At 36.6% G+C, this 20,488-nt stretch overlaps 2 protein-coding genes across 3 annotated transcripts; one reads left to right on the top strand and one right to left on the bottom strand.

Moving 5' to 3' along the window:
- Positions 1-4,648: 4,648 nt before the first annotated feature.
- Positions 4,649-7,048, top strand: LOC131981055 (transcription factor Jun-like). Its single transcript, XM_059345344.1, has one exon. It carries the CDS (start codon positions 5,315-5,317, stop codon positions 6,275-6,277), a length of 963 nt encoding a protein of 320 aa, XP_059201327.1. The 5' UTR covers positions 4,649-5,314; the 3' UTR covers positions 6,278-7,048.
- Positions 7,049-8,028: 980 nt separating this feature from the next.
- tada1 (transcriptional adaptor 1) lies at positions 8,029-20,263 on the bottom strand. 2 transcript variants are annotated; one of them, XM_059345126.1, is made up of 8 exons: positions 20,141-20,263; positions 17,772-17,863; positions 17,041-17,106; positions 15,900-15,994; positions 15,499-15,711; positions 13,009-13,160; positions 11,906-12,062; positions 8,029-10,725 (listed from the first exon to the last, which is right to left on the bottom strand). In XM_059345126.1, exons 1-8 carry the CDS (start codon positions 20,212-20,214, stop codon positions 10,573-10,575), a joined length of 1,002 nt encoding a protein of 333 aa, XP_059201109.1. In that variant the 5' UTR covers positions 20,215-20,263; the 3' UTR covers positions 8,029-10,572. The 2 variants fall into 2 exon arrangements, with proteins under 2 accessions (XP_059201109.1, XP_059201110.1); XM_059345127.1 differs by lacking the exon at positions 20,141-20,263 and adding an exon at positions 18,506-18,607.
- Between the last annotated feature and the right edge of the window lie 225 nt (positions 20,264-20,488).

Raw genomic sequence — 20,488 nt, 5'->3', positions numbered from 1 at the left:
CCGGAGAAAAACCAAGCAGCAGGACAGGAAGAAACAGATGGTCTTCAACAAACACTGCACGGACAGTGTTTGAAATCTCATCTGTCTCTCTCACTGCTCGGTGTGTGTCCCTCTGGTCCACGCCTGAAGCTAATCAAAACTTTGCTCTGTTGATACATCAACACATACATATATAGTCTTTCTCTGTGTTATGCTCTCATGAAAAGGGGGCCGGGGGTGTTTCCATGGAGTGTCCCACCGCTGTACAACAAAGCAGGCCTGTTGGGAGGCAGGCAGGACCAGCTCCTGATTAGAAAACTGCATGCAGTGGAAACAGCTGGCCCGGGCAGGGAGGAGGAAACGCTGTTATCTAAAAAAGCGACCCCATCAGGCCAGCAGAGGGGAAAAGCTGACTGAGAAACAGGAAGCACAGCCGGGGCACAGTGGTTGTTTGATTGGAAAATAGTCCTCAGTGGGGCTTAACCCTTAATAGGGCACTCAATGAAATACTTGCAAATTCCAAATTTCAACCCTAGAATATTACATACTGCCAGAATGTGGACTGTGGAATGTGTAGAGGGGGGTAATATATTGAGAAAAAAGTTTACGAGATTTAAGTGGCAAATCTACGAGAAAAAAAATGCACAGATTTATGAGATTTTAAACGGTAAATCTGCGAGAAAAAAGTTGCTTTTCCCCACACTTTTTTCTCGTAAATCTGCATTTTTTTTCTCGTAGATTTGCCACTTCACAAGAAAAAAAGTAGCAGATTTTAAGAGATTTAAAGTGGCAAATCTGCGCGAAAAAAGTCACAGATTTACAAGAAAAAAGTGGGGGGGAAAGCAACTTTTTTTCTCACAGATTTACCACTTTAAATCTCATAAATCTGCATTTTTTTTTTCTCGTAGATTTGCCACTTCACAAGAAAAAAAGTCGCAGATTTTAAGAGATTTAAAGTGGCAAATCTGCACGAAAAAGTCAGATTTACGAGAAAAAAGTGGGGGGAAAAGCAACTTTTTTCTCGCTGATTTACCGTTTTAAATCTCATAAATCTGCATTTTTTTTCTCGTAGATTTGCCACTTCACAAGAAAAAAAGTTGCAGATTTTAAGAGATTTAAAGTGGCAAATCTGCACGAAAAAAGTCACAGATTTATGAGAAAAAAGTGGGGGGAAAAGCAACTTTTTTCTCGCTGATTTACCGTTTTAAATCTCATAAATCTGCATTTTTTTTCTCGTAGATTTGCCACTTTACAAGAAAAAAAGTCACAGATTTTAAGAGATATAAAGTGGCAAATCTGCACGAAAAAGTCACAGATTTACGAGAAAAAAGTGGGGGGAAAAGCAACTTTTTTTTCTCGCAGACTTACCACTTTAAAGCTCATAAATCTGTGCATTTTTTTCACGTAGATTTGCCACTTTAATCTAGTAAATTTGCAACTTTTTTCTCGAAATATTACCATTTTGGATATCCACTGAAAATACCAAATACGGTTCTTAGCCTGATAAAGGGTTAACGCAGGTGTTCAGAGAGAGAAACAGAGAGAGTTATAGTGGCTCAGGAAGTTATTGCTGCTCTATTGTGTTATGAGAGGAGAGAAGAAGGGAAACAATGCTGAGGTTTGCCTCGTTTGCCTTCATTACCACTCTGGTATTAGGCAGAAAAGTTTCTGAGGCATTCCAGCGCTGGGTTTCTACTTCAGGGTGTCAAATAGTTCCAAATGGGTGTTACACAGCCGTGTTGGGAGGACAACATGTCATCTCAAGAGTGTTGACCTCAGGCAGCTCTGGTTCTCTCAGGCTGTCTGGGGCTGTTAACTTATTTATAGTTGGCTTGAGGAGAACATGTTGAATAATACAATGGGGGAGGCCAGACAGACTGGACTGCAGCTGTACAGAGTCTTGAGTCATTAGTGCAGCTTCATATTTACCTACGAGAGTCAGACACACAATGTAATGAATACATTTACTTCACAGGAAGGTTGGCGTGCAACTAAAATATATGCAGGAGCAAAGATCAAGTGGTCAAAATTTGTCATTAGTATAGGATTTATTGTGTATGTCTAAAGTTGGTTTTTTTTTAATGTATATTGGAAATACCTACATATAAAATACAATGGTTTTACATGACATTGATTTTTAGAGAAAATTATTTTACATTTTCACTTTTTTTTCTTTAAAAAAAAAAATACTTTTAACTATTTTGTTTTTATTTTTAAACTTTGAAATAGGTCAATTTGACCAGCAACATAACAGGAGAGTTAAACAAAACTCTTATAAATTTAAAAACATGAATTAATAATTTCATTATAACCTGGCACGCACACACATGCACAAACATAGATCTTTTAGTTAAGTTAACTCTCCTGTTATGTTTGTTTCTCAGGAACAGCAGTCATGTTTGTGGGTCAATTTGACCCGGGGCATGTTTAATTATCAAAAAGTGCCAATAAACATTGTTTATATTTCATTATTAACTCCATCACTAGCAATTTCAATCAGCATTTAGTGCAATGGTGTTCTTTACCTCTCACAGATCATGGTTCAATGGTTTTACATGACATTGATTTTTAGAGAAAATTATTTTACATTTTCACAATTTAAAAACATGAAATTTGTCATTGGTAAGGTGTACAGGGAAATTCATGTTTTATTGAACTTGCCAGATCTCGAGTATTCATGAGACACTAAAGAGCAGGGAGGCACAGAATTTATTGTGTATGTCTAAATTTTTTGTCGACATACACTGTATGTCTTACATTTGGCAAGACCTACATATAAAATACAATGGTTTTACATGACATTGATTTTTACAGAAAATTATTTTACATTTTCACTTTTTTTTCTTTAAAAAAATACTTTTGTTTTTAATTTTAAACTTTGAAATGGGTCAATTTGACCAGCAACATAACCGGAGATTTAAACAAAACTCTTATAAACGTATATATTGGAAAGACCTACATATAAAATACAATGTGTTTACATGACATTGATTTTTTTTTTAAAAGTTTATTTTACAATTTAAAATTTTTGCAAATATGTGAAATGAACCATTTTATTTTTTTTTATGTCGATTACGCTTATTAAGCAAATCAGAAGTTTCATCCCGAAAAAATACTTTTTTTTACTTACTTACTTTACTTTTTAATCTTTTTTTAAATTTAGAAATGGGTCAGTTTGACCTGCAACATAACAGGACAATGCTACAGTATAAACTCTGTTGCAAGTAAAAAAAAACACACATTCTAAATGTTACTTAAGGAAAAGTACTTAAGTATTAGTATCATAATATACGTAAAGTACCAAAAATAAAAATCATACATTTTAAATCACTGGATTATGATGCATCAATGGTTTGATGTGTCTAATTCTGATTATATTATTTATATACTATTGGGTAGCTTTACTTGTAGAATACATCAAAACATTTATTTGTCACTGTTGATTTTTTATTAATATTCTGAATCTACAAAGTAACTTATTTTTTTTAAATAAAAGTAGAGCAGTAAAAAGTACATTATTTGCCTCAAAATTGTAGAAGTATAAAGTAGCATCAGATGGAATTAATTAATTAAAGTACAAGAATCTCAAAATTTTGCTTAAATACAGTACTTGACTAAATGTAATTACCGGTATTTTGTGTTTGTGTTGTGATTGTGTGTACTGCATTGTTTTTAGTAGTTGCACATATGGATTCTGTTGTACTACTGGTATAATGACATTAAATATTCTATTCTATTCTATTACTTTCTACATGATTATCTTTTTAAAAAATTATATATTCACTAAACAAGCTAAATTTGGCAGTGCTTTATTTGGACCTATTGTCTCCTAAGTACATGTTTAAATGTATTAATTAATTAGTTTACTATGGCACTTACATGATGCTACAAATGACAAGCATATAAGATACTGATTGTTGGAAATATTAACACTTAAATCATAATATATTTGACCAATCTATTGGAATCTGCTATGTAATTCAAATCAATTGAAGGCAGTAAGAGACTTATGTGTGTAGGTATGTAGATTCAGCTACTCATTTTGCCTGAAAAGTCATTACAAATGAATTGCACTTCTTATAGCATTAAGTAGGCCACACAACCTGATATATACAATACAGTTTATAGTAACAATTTGACTTACACAGGTTATAGACAAAGGAGAGTATGTTAGTTGTTGTCTTATGTCACATATATTTCTGTGCGCTGTGTGCTTGGTACTGTGTTTAAGTATGCGGACAGCTAGTGAAAACCACAGCCATAGACAGAGCTTGTATGTGTCATACTTGGCTAATAAAATTGATTGTATTTCTGAGAACACATATCCTCCTCCTCCTCCTCCTCCTCCTCCTCTGGCTGAAAGAACTAAGAAAGGCGCTTCAAAATGTGGAAAAAAAGTAATTTTTTAAAAATGTGGTGTTTACAACAAAAGAGCTCATGGTGCAGGTGTGACCTCATTTTCTTTCTTCTATCTTTAACCCTTGACTACTTTCCCAGCCATCAGCACTTCTGAATGTATAACTAGATTTAGCTCAATACAATTCAATCACACTTGATTTTAATAATAAAGTAATAATTTGAAATGTGCTCTTATTTTGTGATCTGGGAAATGTATAGGTTAAACACTGTATTTTCCTTTAAAATAAAATACATCTTAAAGATCTTATTTGAAAGAATATGGATTTTCTTTTATGTGTTAATCAATGTTAAACCCCACAAAGCATGTGGAGCAGCCCCCTCACTTCAGGATGGGTAACTAATAATTGAGCGGGTAACTAAATATTCAAAAACACTACGTAATCCCAGAGTACATTGCTCCACCGTCTGCATTACCTAATCCCATAAGCCATCGCGGGGGGGCGTGGTTATGGCTAGTTGTCAGAGCAACCTGCATGTCATTAGACATACCCCACCCACGAAACCGTCTCCAGCCAATCAGAGGCCGTAGAAATGACATCATTGTTATTTTCAGTAGAGCTGCAGCTTAGAGGTGGATAAAGTTCGTCTCCACGTTGGAAGTGATAGAAAGTATTATCCCTATTCAGACTCTGTTTGTGCTTTTTGGGAAGGAGGGTCAATCAAAGAGGATACCTGAGGAGTGAAAACACGGAGGCTCGGCGGCGGCGGAACAAAGGTTTTTGTTGATGATCTCGCGCTTCACAAGGGAAAAGTTTTCTCAGGACACGAAGTTGTCAAGTGAGTTGAACTTCAACAATAGGCGGACTCTATCACAAGACAGTCGAGAGACAGGGAGTCACAGGACACATGTAAACAGTCTTTGACTTTAAAAAAAAAAGGAGAATAGAGCTCCCTCAAGGTGATTTAAAGAAACTTTATGTCCAGAAAAATGGAAGCGACGTTTTACGACGAAGCCGTGAATGCCTCCAGCTCTCAGCATGACGGGCCGACGGTGTATGGCTTCAACCCCAAAACCCTCAAACAGACCATGACGCTAAACCTAAACGACCCGAAAAACTTCAAACCCCAGCTGAGCGCCAAGGCCCTGGACATCCTGACGTCCCCTGATGTGGGCTTGCTGAAGCTGGCCTCGCCCGAACTGGAGAGACTAATCATCCAGTCCTGCACGGGGCTGACGACTCCCACCCCGACCCAGTTCGTCTGTCCCAAGAACATCACCGACGAGCAGGAGGGGTTCGCGGAAGGCTTCGTGAGGGCTCTGGCTGAGCTCCACTACCACCAGCAGACACCCGCCGTCCACCCTGACGCACAGACCGGCGCGTCCAGCGGCATGGCATCCGGCTCCGCTGCGTCCGAGAGCGGCGGGATTCCCTACAGCTGCACGGTGCGCTCCGACCCGCCTGAGTACACAAACTTGGGGGCTTTCAGCCGGGCTGTGGGCTCCGCGTCTGCACCTGCCACCGAGAGGCACCCACCTGTAAGTTACCCAGCCGCCCCACAGCCGTCCCACAACCACATGGACCTGGCGGCGGCGCAGCACCCGCGGCTACACGCGCTCAAAGAGGAGCCGCAGATCGTGCCCGAGATGTCCGGCGACACCCCGCCGCTCTCCCCCATCGACATGGAGAGCCAGGAGCGCATCAAAGCGGAGAGGAAGCGCATGAGGAACAGAGTGGCCGCGTCTAAATGCCGGAAAAGGAAGCTGGAGAGGATCTCCCGGCTGGAGGACAGGGTCAAAAACCTGAAGAACCAAAACACGGAATTGGTTTCCTCCGCCAACGTCCTCCGGGACGAGCTGGCTCTGCTCAAGCAAAAGGTCATGGACCACGTTAACAGCGGCTGCCAGCTCATTCTGACGCAGCAGCTCCAGGCTTTCTAGACTGCCAAGGGAAAATAACCAAGGGACATTTCTTGGGGACCAAATGCAGCTTAAAGTGGCCTGCTCAGCCATGCGGGGGAGCTCCCTGCGTCTGGCAGAAAATTTCCACCAAAAAAAAAATCCGCTCAGGCTGAATCCACTAAGTTTCTGCAGACAAAGAGACTGACAAGACACTCTTAATGAAATATTACAGAGCAGAGGTCACCAAACCTATTGCACAGAGGGACAGAACTGTTTCAAATAGCCCTCTGATATTTCTGGCAATTTTGTCTTTTTTTTTTTTCCTTCTTCCGACTCAAAACTACAATTTGCATTAAGTCAAGCCAAGGTAGTATGGCAAGGGGCAATACTCAAAGCTAATTTTAAATGAAGTCCCCTGCAGCTTTGCATCCTGACAGACACCCAGAGCCTGCGTGGGATCAGATTGCAAATGGACAAGAAACACAATGTGAACGAGCTCCCACTATGTCAAGTAACAATGTATGCATATAGACTTGAGTCAAGCACTGAGTATCCCACCAGCGACTATACAGTATGTACAGAGTAACACTAACAAACAAAAAAAAGTCACACCATTACGCAGGACTCTTATGGGTGTGTGTGTAGCGTTTACTGACAAAACTGCCTTACTTTCTTAACCTTTATGTTCATACAACTTTGTGATATAGGTGTAACTCATGTTAGACCTGAAATAACACTTTGTAATATTTGTACGCTGTATTTTAAGCACTTCAGAACTGTAAATATGACAAAATAAAATGTTGGACACGCGTAATGTGTGAGTACTTTTGTGTGTGCTTAATAATTAATCATTAAATAGAGTCCCTACGTGCATTTACATGAAGTGTTTGTTATTGAAGGAACTGGGGCAGACGGGATATTGAGTCACCAGTGCAGTGTGTGGCGCTCGTAATGGTTGGTGTAGCTACACGGCCGCTCATTGGACAGCGAGGTGTCGGAAGTGAGCAGCAGGCGGCCAAATATGGCAAGAGGCGCTCAGTGCGCACTGGGACGGGCGTGTGTGTGTGTGAATCACCGTCCTCCCACTACAGCTGGTGACTCCGACAGGAACCTATGAAGCATAAGCAGATTTGTTTACACACTTTGAGGTACTGGAGACATATTTCAATGTTAGGAATATTCTCCATCTATAAGGCTGCCATTTATTATTATTTTAATCATTGATTAATATGTAGATTATTTTCCAGATTTATTGTTTTGTCTTAAAAAATGTCAGAAAACTGTAAAAAAAAAAAAAAAAAAAAAAAATCCCCTCCCAATTTTTCAAACCCAAAAGTGATGTCTTTAAATATAATGAGTACAAACCCCAAAAGTATTTAGTTTGATGTGATATATAAAACAAGCTGGAAATATTAGAGAATAAAAGAGCATTTTCTGCCATTTCTGTCTGGAAAAATGATTAAAATGATCAAAATAGGAAGAACTGCACGTCATTGAAAAATTCCTCCATGCACGCAACAATCTACATGCTATGAAAAAAGGGAAAACTGTTTTTAAAAAACCCACCATAATAGAGATAAAGAGATTAGACTATAAAAAGGAAAATAAGTGGATTATTGTTTGTTGACACCAAGCTTTGTATTCTGTGTTAAGCTGTTGTACTTCCTTGAAAAAAATAAAACATAAATTAAAAAAATCTGAATATAGTTCAATATTACTTTTCTGTTAAGTGACAAACGAATCATTGCAGCTCTAGCCATCTACAAACAAGTCAACAATTGTACAAAAAATGATTTTTTAAATTTATTTTCTGAACTACTACCTGTAATATAAATTACAAAACAAGGTTTGTGTAGAAAAAAGGTACAAATGTATACACATTTCAACTCAAACTAAATGCTGCACACAAAGGTGCACTGAGAAATAAAAAACATTAGATTAATCTGTACACACATTGTGGACCACCAACACTGATGGATGCTCGCTGGCCTTTAAACCAGACACCAGTAAATGTTTTAGGAATACTTCAGAGACAATTTCAAGGTATGTTCATGAGAGGGGGGGCTGACAGCTGTCTGGCACGGTTTAAAGACCCTCCACACCCACAGTAAAGCCACGCAGGTGTTTTTTACTTATTGCTTGATGGGACCTCTCAGGATCCTGTGCCGACAGTGCCTGATTGACATTCTGTTGCATCAGATAAAAGGAAAATTCCATTTGCCTAATTTGTATCTTATCTCTAGTGATTTTTATCGATCTAGATCAGAGGTCGGCAACTTTTACTAACAAAAGAGCCACTGTTGGCCAAAATAAGAGAAAAAATCTCAGAATGGAGTTACAATATTGAGACTTACAATGAAGATAAAACAGCCTTAATTTCAGCCTAATAAGCCTACCAACATTACTAACAGGTCACAATGAGCAGTTATTAACATGGCTGTCAGAATGCAGTGAGGACCCAAGTGCAAATAAGAAGCTAGAATCCTGAGAAATATCTCAGGAAACTCAAAACAATACTTGGATTTGACAAAATTTTGAGGTAAAGGTGCCGATCGTAGACTTTCATAAGCTATGGTGCACATTTTAGTTGACAAAAATGTTTGTTTTACTGCCATTTATAAACCACACACAATTTTACAATTGAGGAATACAAATTGATTTGGGCCTACACCAATGATGAATTAAAATGAAAATGGAAATAAATAACTTATTATTTTGTATAAATATTTATTATATTTTTTGGTCAAAGCCACAGGGAGCTGCTGTAGACGGCCTGAAGAGTCACATGTGGCTCCAGAGCTGCAGGTTTCCTACCACTGATCTAGATTGTTTTGGTGTGAGTTGCCAGATATTGGAGATGTCTGTCTTCTCTTGAATATAATGAAATGTTTGGCTCTCGGCTTGTGATGCTCAAAGCGCTTACAACATTTTTTTTTGCAAAAACTCAATAATGGGCCTCATGCATGCAGTGTTATGACTTACCATCCTTTGACCAGAAAACCAACAATATATTAAAAGGTAAGTGTCAAGCTTTTTTCCCACCTGGAGTAAGTGTGCAAAAATATTAATGGAGTTCTGCGCAATTTTGGGAAATGGTTTCATGGGACCTGGCCACAGATGTGGCATTGTAAACTGGCAGAAACTCATTTCTCTATAATGTACACAGATCATGTTTTGTTAAACTGTGAAATGCCCCAACGCCTGCACTCAAGGTAAAGTGGAAGTGGATGAGATGACATATGCTGAAAAGTTTCTTCTTAACGAAACGTCAATAAGTTCCCTTTTCTGCAGAAGAAAAGTTTTTCTTTCCATTCGGTGGCATTTCCCTTTCTCTTTCCTTATTATCTCAGTTTAGCATTCATTTATTAATTTCTGCTGCCTTTATATGGCATTATCGGAGCGTTACTTTATGTTAATGCCTGGCGTGAACGGCACATTTAAGATCAAACGCGATTCATGAACATACTCAGGTGGTTAAGAGCAGACTTTGCTGTCAGTGCACAACATGAATCCCACTTATAATTGTCTTATTTTCCCCTTATTGCTTTGTGCAATACAGGAGAAAAATCTGAAGAAAAAAAAAATATCTCCAACACTCAACAACTCACACCAAAACAATTTAGATTAATAAGTAGCACTACAGGCACGAGGAAAAATGTGCTTCTGATTTCGGGTGAACTGTCCCTTTAAGGCAGAACAACTTTGATCCTTATCATTCTTATTTGTGTGTCGAGTCAGACGGCCTTACTCATCATAACGCTGCCCCTAAATTCAACCTGACATGAGGTCCATGCAAGCCAGATTAAGAGAAAACACCAGTGTGTAATGTAAAGGGCCTTTGAGACTGTTCTATATGTTTCTGTATGTTGTGACCTGGTCATGTACACAATGCTGCCGGATTAGATACTGACTGTTCTGTGTTCTTAGGACATATTTTAACAGGTGTGGTACATATCTGACAACTCCCACCTGGCCTGATAAGAACCTTATTTTCCTGTCCAGTAGCTGCCTGTTTATCCTAAAACTGAATACTTTCCATATTTTGCTACCAAATCCATTTCTCTCTCTACAACAGAACTTCCAAATGATGGTTGGTTGACTGCCATAACGGCCAGTTGGACAGATGAAAACAATTTGCCAGCTATTGGTGGTTTCAATCATTTGGTTTCATCTTGCTCCACTCATGCTTTATCTCTCTCTGCAACATGTTATTTTGAACGTATTATAAAACTGTATTCAGTCCCCCCTCTTCCATTTCCATGTGGGGATTATGTTTTGTTTGGTTCCTGATCATATCCGCAGTTCATTCACATACAGTCCTGCATCAGTGGTTCTCAACTGGCGAGCACGCCCTCCTTGGCGGCGAGGCGCTGCCGGTGTACGTGGTCCTGCTCTAGTTCTTCGTGGCTGGGGTGCCAGAGCCGGGACAGGATGCGCTCCATGTTCAGGGCGTACATAGTGTGGGAGGGCATCACACCGTGGTGAACCTGCACCAGACAAATGTTTCACAAAGACATTTACGCTAGTTAATTGAACAAATATAGTCAAATATACAGTACAGGCCAAAAGTTTGGACACGCCCATCTCATTCAATGCGTTTTTCTTTATTTTCATGACTATTTACATTGTAGATTCTCACTGAAGGCATCAAAACTATGAATAAACACATATGGAATTATGTACTTAACAAAAAAAGTGTGAAATAACTGAAAACATGTCTTGTATTTTAGATTCCTCAAAGTAGCCACCCTTTGCTTACTAGAATATAAGACATGTTTTCAGTTATTTCACACTTTTTTGTTAAGTACATAATTCCACATGTGTTCATTCATAGTTTTGATGAATTTACAATGTCAATAGTCATGAAAATGGGGGGGCTGGGTCTGTATATTATTAGTATTGAGGGAAGCATTGAACGTAATAAGACAGATGAAATTCTGAAGTAACTTTGATTTTGATGAAATACTATGAAACTCTGATATTGATGAAATTCTGAAATTGCTATTCTTTTTAAATTTGTGTTGTTTTGATGTACTTCCTGGTACCTAATACGATGACCCACAGAAATTAATAAAATAAAATTCTAAAAAAAATAAAAATAAAAAATAAAGTGACAGACTGAAACAATATGGTAAGATATGGTAAATTTTCCTGACACAATTCATTCAAGGACCATCTGGAATGTAAAAATACAACAGTATTTTCTGTTCTTACAGTTTCCGGCTATGATAAAAAGTGTAATTTAGGCAATTCTTTAAACAAAACATACCTTTGAAGGTTGCTGCCTGGTTGTGGAGTTCAGAGAATAAAAGCTCACTGACTCACAAACATTCCGATTATAAATAATGAGGTTGTTTGTCAAAAGTTTATGTTTCTAGATAAGGTAACTCGATTTATTCATTCATAGACGAAGGTTGCTACCAACAATTATTTTCTTGATTAATTATTTAATCTATAAATTGACCTACACGTACTTAAGAATAGACGGTAAAAATGTTACTTAAATTAAGCAGCAAGACTTAACACATACAAAGAAAAGAGGATGTAAGAACAACTTTGAAAACAGACTTGTCCAAATTAAAAATCAATGTTTTAACTTCTATTTGGGTTGTTTTAAAAACTAAGTGCTAAATGAATGAAAGGAAATTCTGTGAACATGTCTCTGACCTGTAAAGCCTCCAGGAGATCAAACATGCTGATTGGAGGGAGCGGTGCAGGGAGACTGTCAGCAGAACAAGCCAGTAAGTGAACAGCTTGTTGCTCCGCCTCGTCCGGTGACACTTGAGGTGGTGGGCCTGCAGGGAGAGAAGCACTGGGAGGGGGACTGAGAGGAGAAAAACACAATCATTATTGGTTGAAAATCAATTAATACTGCCCTTTAATTCAGGGTTCGTACACTTTAGCAGTGGTCAAATTCAAGCATTTTTCAAAGACTTTCAAGGTAAATTTTCAAGCTTTTCCAGTATTTTACACCTGTTGTAAATTGCATGTTTTAGATGAGTACTTACATACTAAAAGGGGGAGATTTCACTGAACCATACAAACAGCGATGGTATTACACTTTTAGGAGTACTAAACTATTACTAAAAAAAAAAAGACACAAAATGACAAAAAAAGACACAAAATTGCTATTAAAAAAAAGACACAAAATAACCCAAAAAAGAAAAAAAGATGAGTTCTTACATACCAACAGTGATGGTATTACACTTTTAGGAGTACTAAACTATTACTAACAAAAAAATTGACAGAAAAAAAACTAAATTACTTAAAAAAGAAACAAAATGACCAAAAAGACACAGAATTATTTTAAAAAGACACAAAATGACCCAAAAAAAGACACAAAATGACCAAAAAAGAAAAAAAGATGAGTTCTTACATACTAAAAGGGGGAGATTTCACTGAACCATACCAACAGCGATGGTATTACACTTTTAGGAGGAACGGTCTTCATTTCAGATAGGCTACTCATTATTTTTACATTGAACATGTGATTATCTATAGTCTATAGATGGATATAGTCAGATTGCAAGAGAAATACAGTAAGAATTTCAAGCATTTACAAGCACTTTATCCAAAATCCAAGCACTTTTTAAACCTTGAAAATACAACATTTAATTAAAGCATTTTCAAGGATTTCAAGCACCCGTACGGACCCTGTTAATTACAGCAAGTTGGTTTAAGAGTATTTATGTCTGTAGTAACTTTTAGCTCAATCTATAAATCCTGCACACGGTTCATCAGCTAGAAAGAGTTAAAACAGTTGTCCTTACCATTCAGTAACACTGTGGTAAGCAGCAAGGCTGTTTTTCAGATAAGGCTGCGGTGTGACATCACTGCCAAAAGCGTAGAGGAAGTGTCCATCTCGCAACCTGTACGCCTTCCTCCGGGTGATGACAGCCGTCAGGACGTCTTTCAAGTGGTGCTGAAAGAAATCAGAGCAGTACAGCTGCATCTCAATACATTAGAATGGAAAAGACTATTTCCAGTAGTTCAAGTCAAACAGCCCCAACCAAGTATTGAGTCATATAGATGGACATACTTTTCAGAGGTCTACATTTCCATATTAAACATACTTTTTTAAATTGTTCTTTTGTAATATTACATTTTTTTTGAGACACTGAATTTTAGGTATTCATTAAATGTAAGCCATAATCATTATTAAATACATTAAATAATAATAATAATAATAATAATACATTTAATTTATAGGCGCCTTTCATGTCACCCAAGGTCACCTTACAAAGTCTAAAATCATAAACATCTTTAAAAACAAGACAATATGGTAAAAACATCACGGCATGGTAAAAACAAGACAATATGATAAAAGCAAGTGAATTAGTGTCCAGTTACAGAGCGTATGCCAGTTTGAACAGGTGAGTGTGTTATGTGTGGGGGGAGGGAGTTCCGTGTGTAATGGATCTATATAATGTGTTATTTCCACTTTTTGAATTGAATTACTGACATAAATAAACTTTTCTATGATATTGCATTCCCAGATGCATTCATTTTATGCCTCTGCATGGATGTTGAATAGAGAATGCCAATGAAAAGTTGAATTGTAGGAGTTTGTAGTGAAGTTAGAGACATTTGCTGACAAAATTATTCACTTCTTGAGGACAGAATTAATGACAATGATAGGAATTTCAAGAACAAAATACATTTTGTAAAGAACCTGTCAAATTGCCCTATGAGTGTACAGTATAGTCCTGTATAGAGTCAAGTCAAGTCAATTTTATTTATATAGCCCAAAATCACAAATCACAGATTTGCCTCAAAAGGGCTTTACAGACTGTACATGTACTCTGTCCTTAGACACTCACATCAGCCAGGGAGAACTCCTAAAAAAAACCCTTTAAACAGTGGGAAAAAGAAGAAACCTCAGGGAGAGCGACAGGAGGGACAGATGTGCAATAGATGTCGTTGTATAGATCAACTTTTAAGTAATAAATACATACATAGAAATACAGATACTACTTCTTGGAACTTCTAAATTCAGTGTATCTTTTGTTTTACTGTTAGCATATCATAAGCCTGCAAATATGAATCGTCTCCAATACAAAATAATAAAAAGGTTTTGATTGAATGATTAAATTCATGTTTTTGTGTGTAATGATATTTTCATTTTTTGACAAACCTATATTTTTTCACCATATAAAATGAGTCTAAACGTTTATGCTTTTTATTAGGAAATTTATATCATTTTAGGTATAAAATAAAATTATTCAACTTGTTCCAATGATGTACATAGTACAGCCAGAGACGCTTCAGATTTTTAAGAACAAACTTAAGATTTATCTTTTTAATTTGGCTTTTACCTGAACCATTTTTAGAGATTTTTCTGCTCATGCATCTTAGTGTTATAATATCTTCTCTTTTATTTATTTATGTGCTACTATTTATTAGTCTATTTCTATGTATATATATTTTTTATTATGCTCCATTTCTTAATTATTTATTTATTGTTTTATCTTTTTTATTTTGCTTTTTTTATTTATTTATTTTAAACTTTCTATTGTTATTATTGACCAAGACTTTTACTTATATTATTTATTATCATTATATACATATATTTTTTTATTTATCTTATTTTATCTTGTCTTACTTTATTTTTTATCTAATTCATTTCTAACCTGCCTCCAGTGTTTCCTCACTGTTCCATGTTGAGATGGAGCTTCCTCAGTTTGTGCTTTGTTTTTAATAGGATGGGTGGGGTGAAGGTGGGTGGGGTGGAGGGTGTTTGCTTGTTTCTATGTTTCGTAATTTTTTTAATTATTATTATTTTCTCCTTTTTTATGTAAAGCGCTTTGTGTTGCATCTCTCTTGTATGAAAAGTGCTATACAAGGCAAGGCAAGTTTATTTGTATAGCACAATTCAACACAAGGTAATTCAAAGTGCTTTACATACACATTAAAAACAGCAAGACACAATTGAAAACAGTAAAAACAGTCAATTAAAACAGGGAAGATACAGCAGGATAAAAAAAAGAGATAAAATAATAAAAAGCACAAGTCAAACATTGTGTAGTTAAAAAGTAAGGGCAGTAGAGTAGAGCAGATAAGTGTTAAAGTTAAGAGTACGCTGCAGTAAACAATAGTGTTTTTAGTCCTGATTTAAAGGAGCTGAGCGTTTGGGCAGACCTCAGATCTACAGATAGTTTGTTCCACAGGTGAGGAGCAGAATGACTGAAAGCTGCCTCACCCCGCTTAGTACAAATAAAGTCTGATTGACTGAACACTGCTGACAGACAGTTGCTACGAACCTCAACAGCGTAGATCATGCTGCCGACAGTGTCTTCTGTGATGTTGTCCAGGCCGAGCTCAAAGGCCGTCACCATCATGCGAGCCTCCAGCTGGCCCCTGGTGGGCAGCAGCAGCGTGTGGGCACTGAGACGCAGCTCCTCCTCCTCACCTCCCACCTCCCTCGGGCTGAAAGGCTGGGCGGCGCTCAGAGGGTTCTGTGGCTGGAAACGATGCTAAAAGGCACAAACAGGACATGCAAACATCACAATTGATGAATTATACGCCACTACCCTTTAAAGAAAACATTCACACCCAGTCATTATTTAGGCAATTACCTCATTAAAAGTTTCTCCATTTGGCAGAGCTGCTGTTATAACTCACTCTGCCTCTGCATTGATGAATATTGAGGAGGAGTACTTACATCAAATTTCTGTCTCGAGGAACATTTCTTCTTCCCTTTTGGTTTTCCAGGCTTTGAAGCAGAGCCACCTTGCCACTGTAACGGCCCGGCGCCATCTACAGGACGGTAGAAGAACACAAGATGCATTGAAAAAACATGAATGCAACCTCAGATTGGACTATCGGAATACTTTCTTCTTTGTACCTTTCCCTTTTTCTTTATTTTGGGGTGTTTTCCAATCCCCTTTTGTACGCTTCTACTTTTCCCTTGATATTTTCTGTATTTGTCTATAGGTCTTCTTGTTGTTTGTCTGTTCATTTACATGTAAAATCAAAAACCAATAAAAAGTAAATGACAAAAAAGAAAAAAACATGAATGCAGATTACATTTAAAATAGTTCACTGCAGTATATGTAACAACTTTTGAATGTTGATAGCCTCTAATTGGCTTTTGAAAAAAAAAAAAAAATGAGCAGCACTGTGCAACCAGGAACGTCTGAAAACGACACTGCTCTAATACACCCTGTGTTAAACAGAGCTATGCAGGTTTCAACCATAAGACTGTATGAAATACAGGTTTCAACAAGTCAAATTTAAGACTTTTTTAAGACCATAATGAATACAATTTAAGACCCATTTCACATCCATACTGGAAAAAAGTAGAAAGACATGAAGGAAAATCGGAGGCGCAGAATTACTTGCTAAGTATATGAATATATTCACAGCTCTTTCACATTGGAATAAAAAATGCTTAACCTAACTGAAAAACACCAGAAGCCTCTCTATTGTGAACTAATATTTGTTTAGAATTTTAAATTCTGACTGTTTAAATTCTGACCAGGCTGCACAGGTACTTTATTCAGTTTTGTAGTTATGTTATAGCGTCCTCAAAAATCGAAACATTTAAAAGCGAGACTGACGTTTATGCATTTGTTTTAAATAAAAGTAACGTTAATACATTTTCAAGACCTTTCAAAATCATATTTAAATTCAAATTATTGGATTTTAGACTTTTTAAGACCCTGCTGATACCCTGTAATACTTAAAATCAAAGTAAAAATCCAAGTTACAACACATGATAAATTTCAATAAAGCATAGCTTTAACTTAAAAACTAGCTCACCTGAAGTTTCAAACATTACTAATTACAGAAAAATGTCTTACCTGGTGTGGAGACAATGATCTGGCAGCGAGTCAGAATGGCCAGGAGGAAATCATTGTGGACATGGACTGCAGAGGAAGGAGAGAAATACAAAATAAGCAACACTATTTTCAGACGGCATGAATTTTTCAATATAAACTGTAAAGCAGTGGTGGAAAGTAACGAAGTACATTTATTCTAGTACTGTACCTAAGTACGATTTTGATAGAGTTGTACTTTACTGGGGAGTATTCCCACTGTATGTAACTTGATATTTCTACTCTACTACATTTTGAGGTAAATATTGTACTTTTTACTCCACTACATTTAGCTGGCAGCTTTAGTTACTTTTCAGGTCGAGATTTCACATGAAAAACATGATCAATTTAAAGTGACTAGACATTTGTTAAAAATAAACCTCATAACAGTATATTAAGAAGATAAAATTAGCCCTACCTTGATAAAATTCAAATGCTGCTTACATAAAAACATCAATAATAATAATCAATATTATTTTTGGAATATGTAAAACAATCTCAGTGGGTTCATTCTGCATAATTAGTACTTTTACTTTAGATACTTTAAGTACATTTTGATGCTGATACTTTTGTATTTTTACTTCAGTAAGTTTTGAATGCAGTACTTTTACTTGTAGTGGAGTATTTTCCACAGTGTGGTATTAGTACTTTTACTTGACTAGAATCTGAATTCTTTTTCCACCACTGCTGTAAAGCATGTTTCTCTGCTTGCTTACCATTCTCCTGTGCCAACAGCCGACGTGCCTCGATGTCAAACTCCTCTTTGCTGATCTTTTGTTTGAACCATAACTTCAGGTTTGCCCAGTAGCTGCATGGAGAGGCAACAAACGTAAACATTTAACAAGATCAACACTTCTCTAAGAGTTAGGTGCAATTACAATATTAATTTATCTAATAAGCAAATCTGTGTTAGAAATAATGTAGTCCCTTATGTTAGCATGTGAAAATAAATGATGCATTTTAGCTTTTTTTTAGAATCCTCCTTTCCTTTTAACTTTTAACCCTTGTGTTGTCTTAACTTTCTGTATGCACCAATTGTCCTTCACTAAACCCCTTCAATAAAGCAACTTGAATTTTAAAACCAAAATCTATTTTTGCATGAAGAAACAACCTGTCATTTATCATAAAACTGTGTGGATATTGTAAAGGTTTTCAGGTTCATAGATTGGAAGCCCAAGAGTAAACACAACCGAAGAAAAAAAAAAACTGGTCTCAATGTAGGCCTTAAATTTGGGTCAAAGGTAAAGTTATGCAGCGCTGGACTCAGACTGACATCGCTCTTGCAGGATCCCAGTAAGAATGGGCCCCGATTTCTATAATAATTCACATTTAATCCTCTACAGAAGTTGAACGTTTTATTGGCCAGTTACCAATAACGTGGACAGGCCAACAGCTGTCCAACTCTCGTTCGAAGATTGTGATACACAATGTGTGTGTGTGTTGTTCTTACAGGCACATATCTATGAGTTACAAAGCCCAAACGTGACAACTTCTGTGGGAACACAAACCTCGGTCTGTGGGAAAGCGGAAAGCTACAGTGGAGCAAAACATTATTGAGGCTTTTCCCTATTACAGTGCAGAAAAACTTTTATTTAATCATTGGAATCCACTCGTTTTTACTACAACACACCTGCTAAATGTACTGTATAGGTGTAAACTGTCTTTTAGCATGGTGTATGGTTATTATGGTGGTCAAAAATGACCCCTAAAACAAGATTTGTACCCTGTTACTATACAGCTTTCATGGAAATATAAATATCAATGTCATTTTTTCTCATGTTGGGGTCATTTAAGAAAAAGTCATCGAATTTCAAGTTGAAAAAAGATCATATTGGGGGGTTTAAACATTGTAGACCCCTACTTTGACTGATGATGATGATGATGATGATAAGGTGAGCTGGTTTCTGACCTCACCAGACAGAACAGATATTGGGATTACATTGATAAGGATCAGGACTACAGCTGTTAGAATTTCAAATAGGTAACCTGTACATACTCACTCACTTTACTTTGCTCTTCATTTTGTTGGCAGCTGCACTCAATAATACATTGTGCTCAGCAGAAATCTTCCACCAAGCTAAACTTAACTTTAGTCATTCATTTGTAAGCAAAACTACAGAAAATGTTGCAGAGCTTTGGAAAAAAGATGACGTTATTCCTGCAGGATGTTTGACAAAGAGTGGAGATCTGACTGTGTTTTTAGACAGTGATGTCCCATGAAGAAGAAAAATATCACTTATTAATTTAACGGTTAACTTAACCCTATAAAGCCTGAACCGTGAAATAATTGCCAGAAAATTCTAAATTTTCAAAACTGGAGTGTTTGTTGAACCGGCTAACATTTTTTAAAATTCAATATCAATTTTCATATATGAATTTAATTTGGATCATATTTGATACATCAGGTCTTTTTGTGCAATATGTTGCTCACAATTTGCTTTTCTTGAACTAACATAATCACATAAAACCTAATATTGTAACCAAATAAAACTTTGACTTTCCTTTTAGCATTTTCCTCAAACATACAAAATATTTTTTTCCATATAAAACAACATCATACATCTGCTGATATGAAGTTTTCATGCAGTAATGACAGAGCCACCAGTGGAACCAGCAAATCATTTTTGTTACATCTGGTATTTTTGTGAAATTTGTTGCTCAGTTTTTTTAATCATCAATTCATGTATTCATCAGGTTTTTCGGGAAAAGAAAATATCACACTGATGATGTAGAGGTCTCAAAAACATATGTATCAAATATGATAAACTTGGCTTTATAGGGTTAAGCGAATTTATACATCCACAGATTACAGATAATAGCACGTAATACGTCTCGTTCATAATGTGTCCCTCTTCCTTCTTAAAGAACATAATAAAAACGGAATAACAATAAAAACATAGTGGCTCATTGATAACTGTTGCTGAGCAGAAATGCTGCAAACATTAGCAAGTGCTAGCAGGATGCTAATTTCCAGGTAGCTAACAAATAGCAACGTTACTTTGCATTTCCGCGGCTAAAACCAAGGTAAAAAAGGACGGAAAACAAACACCACAGACAGAAAACACACAAAGAGCGTTTTACTTACTGCTTTACATTATCGCCAATTGCATCCGTTAAATTTTTCTTTGCAATCTCCAGCTCGCTAGCATGAGCTGCCATGGCGATCAGAGAGTCCTACAGGACGTCATCATCCGGCGACACCAAGTCAAGTAGCGTTATTATTCTTTTTAAAACTTTATTTAAGATCTTTGCATAACAAACAGGTAAGTTATTCAAAACTTACTATTATTTTATTTATTCATTTATCTACTTATGCACCTTATTGATTATTTAACTTTAAACTTGTAAGTTACTCACTATAAAAAAAATAATAAACTTGCAGGAATGCTACAAATATGAAGTATTTAAAAAAGGTATAACAAACAGGCATTAT

The sequence above is a fragment of the Centropristis striata genome, chromosome 11, assembly GCF_030273125.1.
Source record: "Centropristis striata isolate RG_2023a ecotype Rhode Island chromosome 11, C.striata_1.0, whole genome shotgun sequence".
Lineage (NCBI taxonomy): Eukaryota > Metazoa > Chordata > Actinopteri > Perciformes > Serranidae > Centropristis > Centropristis striata.
This window is presented reverse-complemented; position numbering and strand designations above follow the sequence as displayed.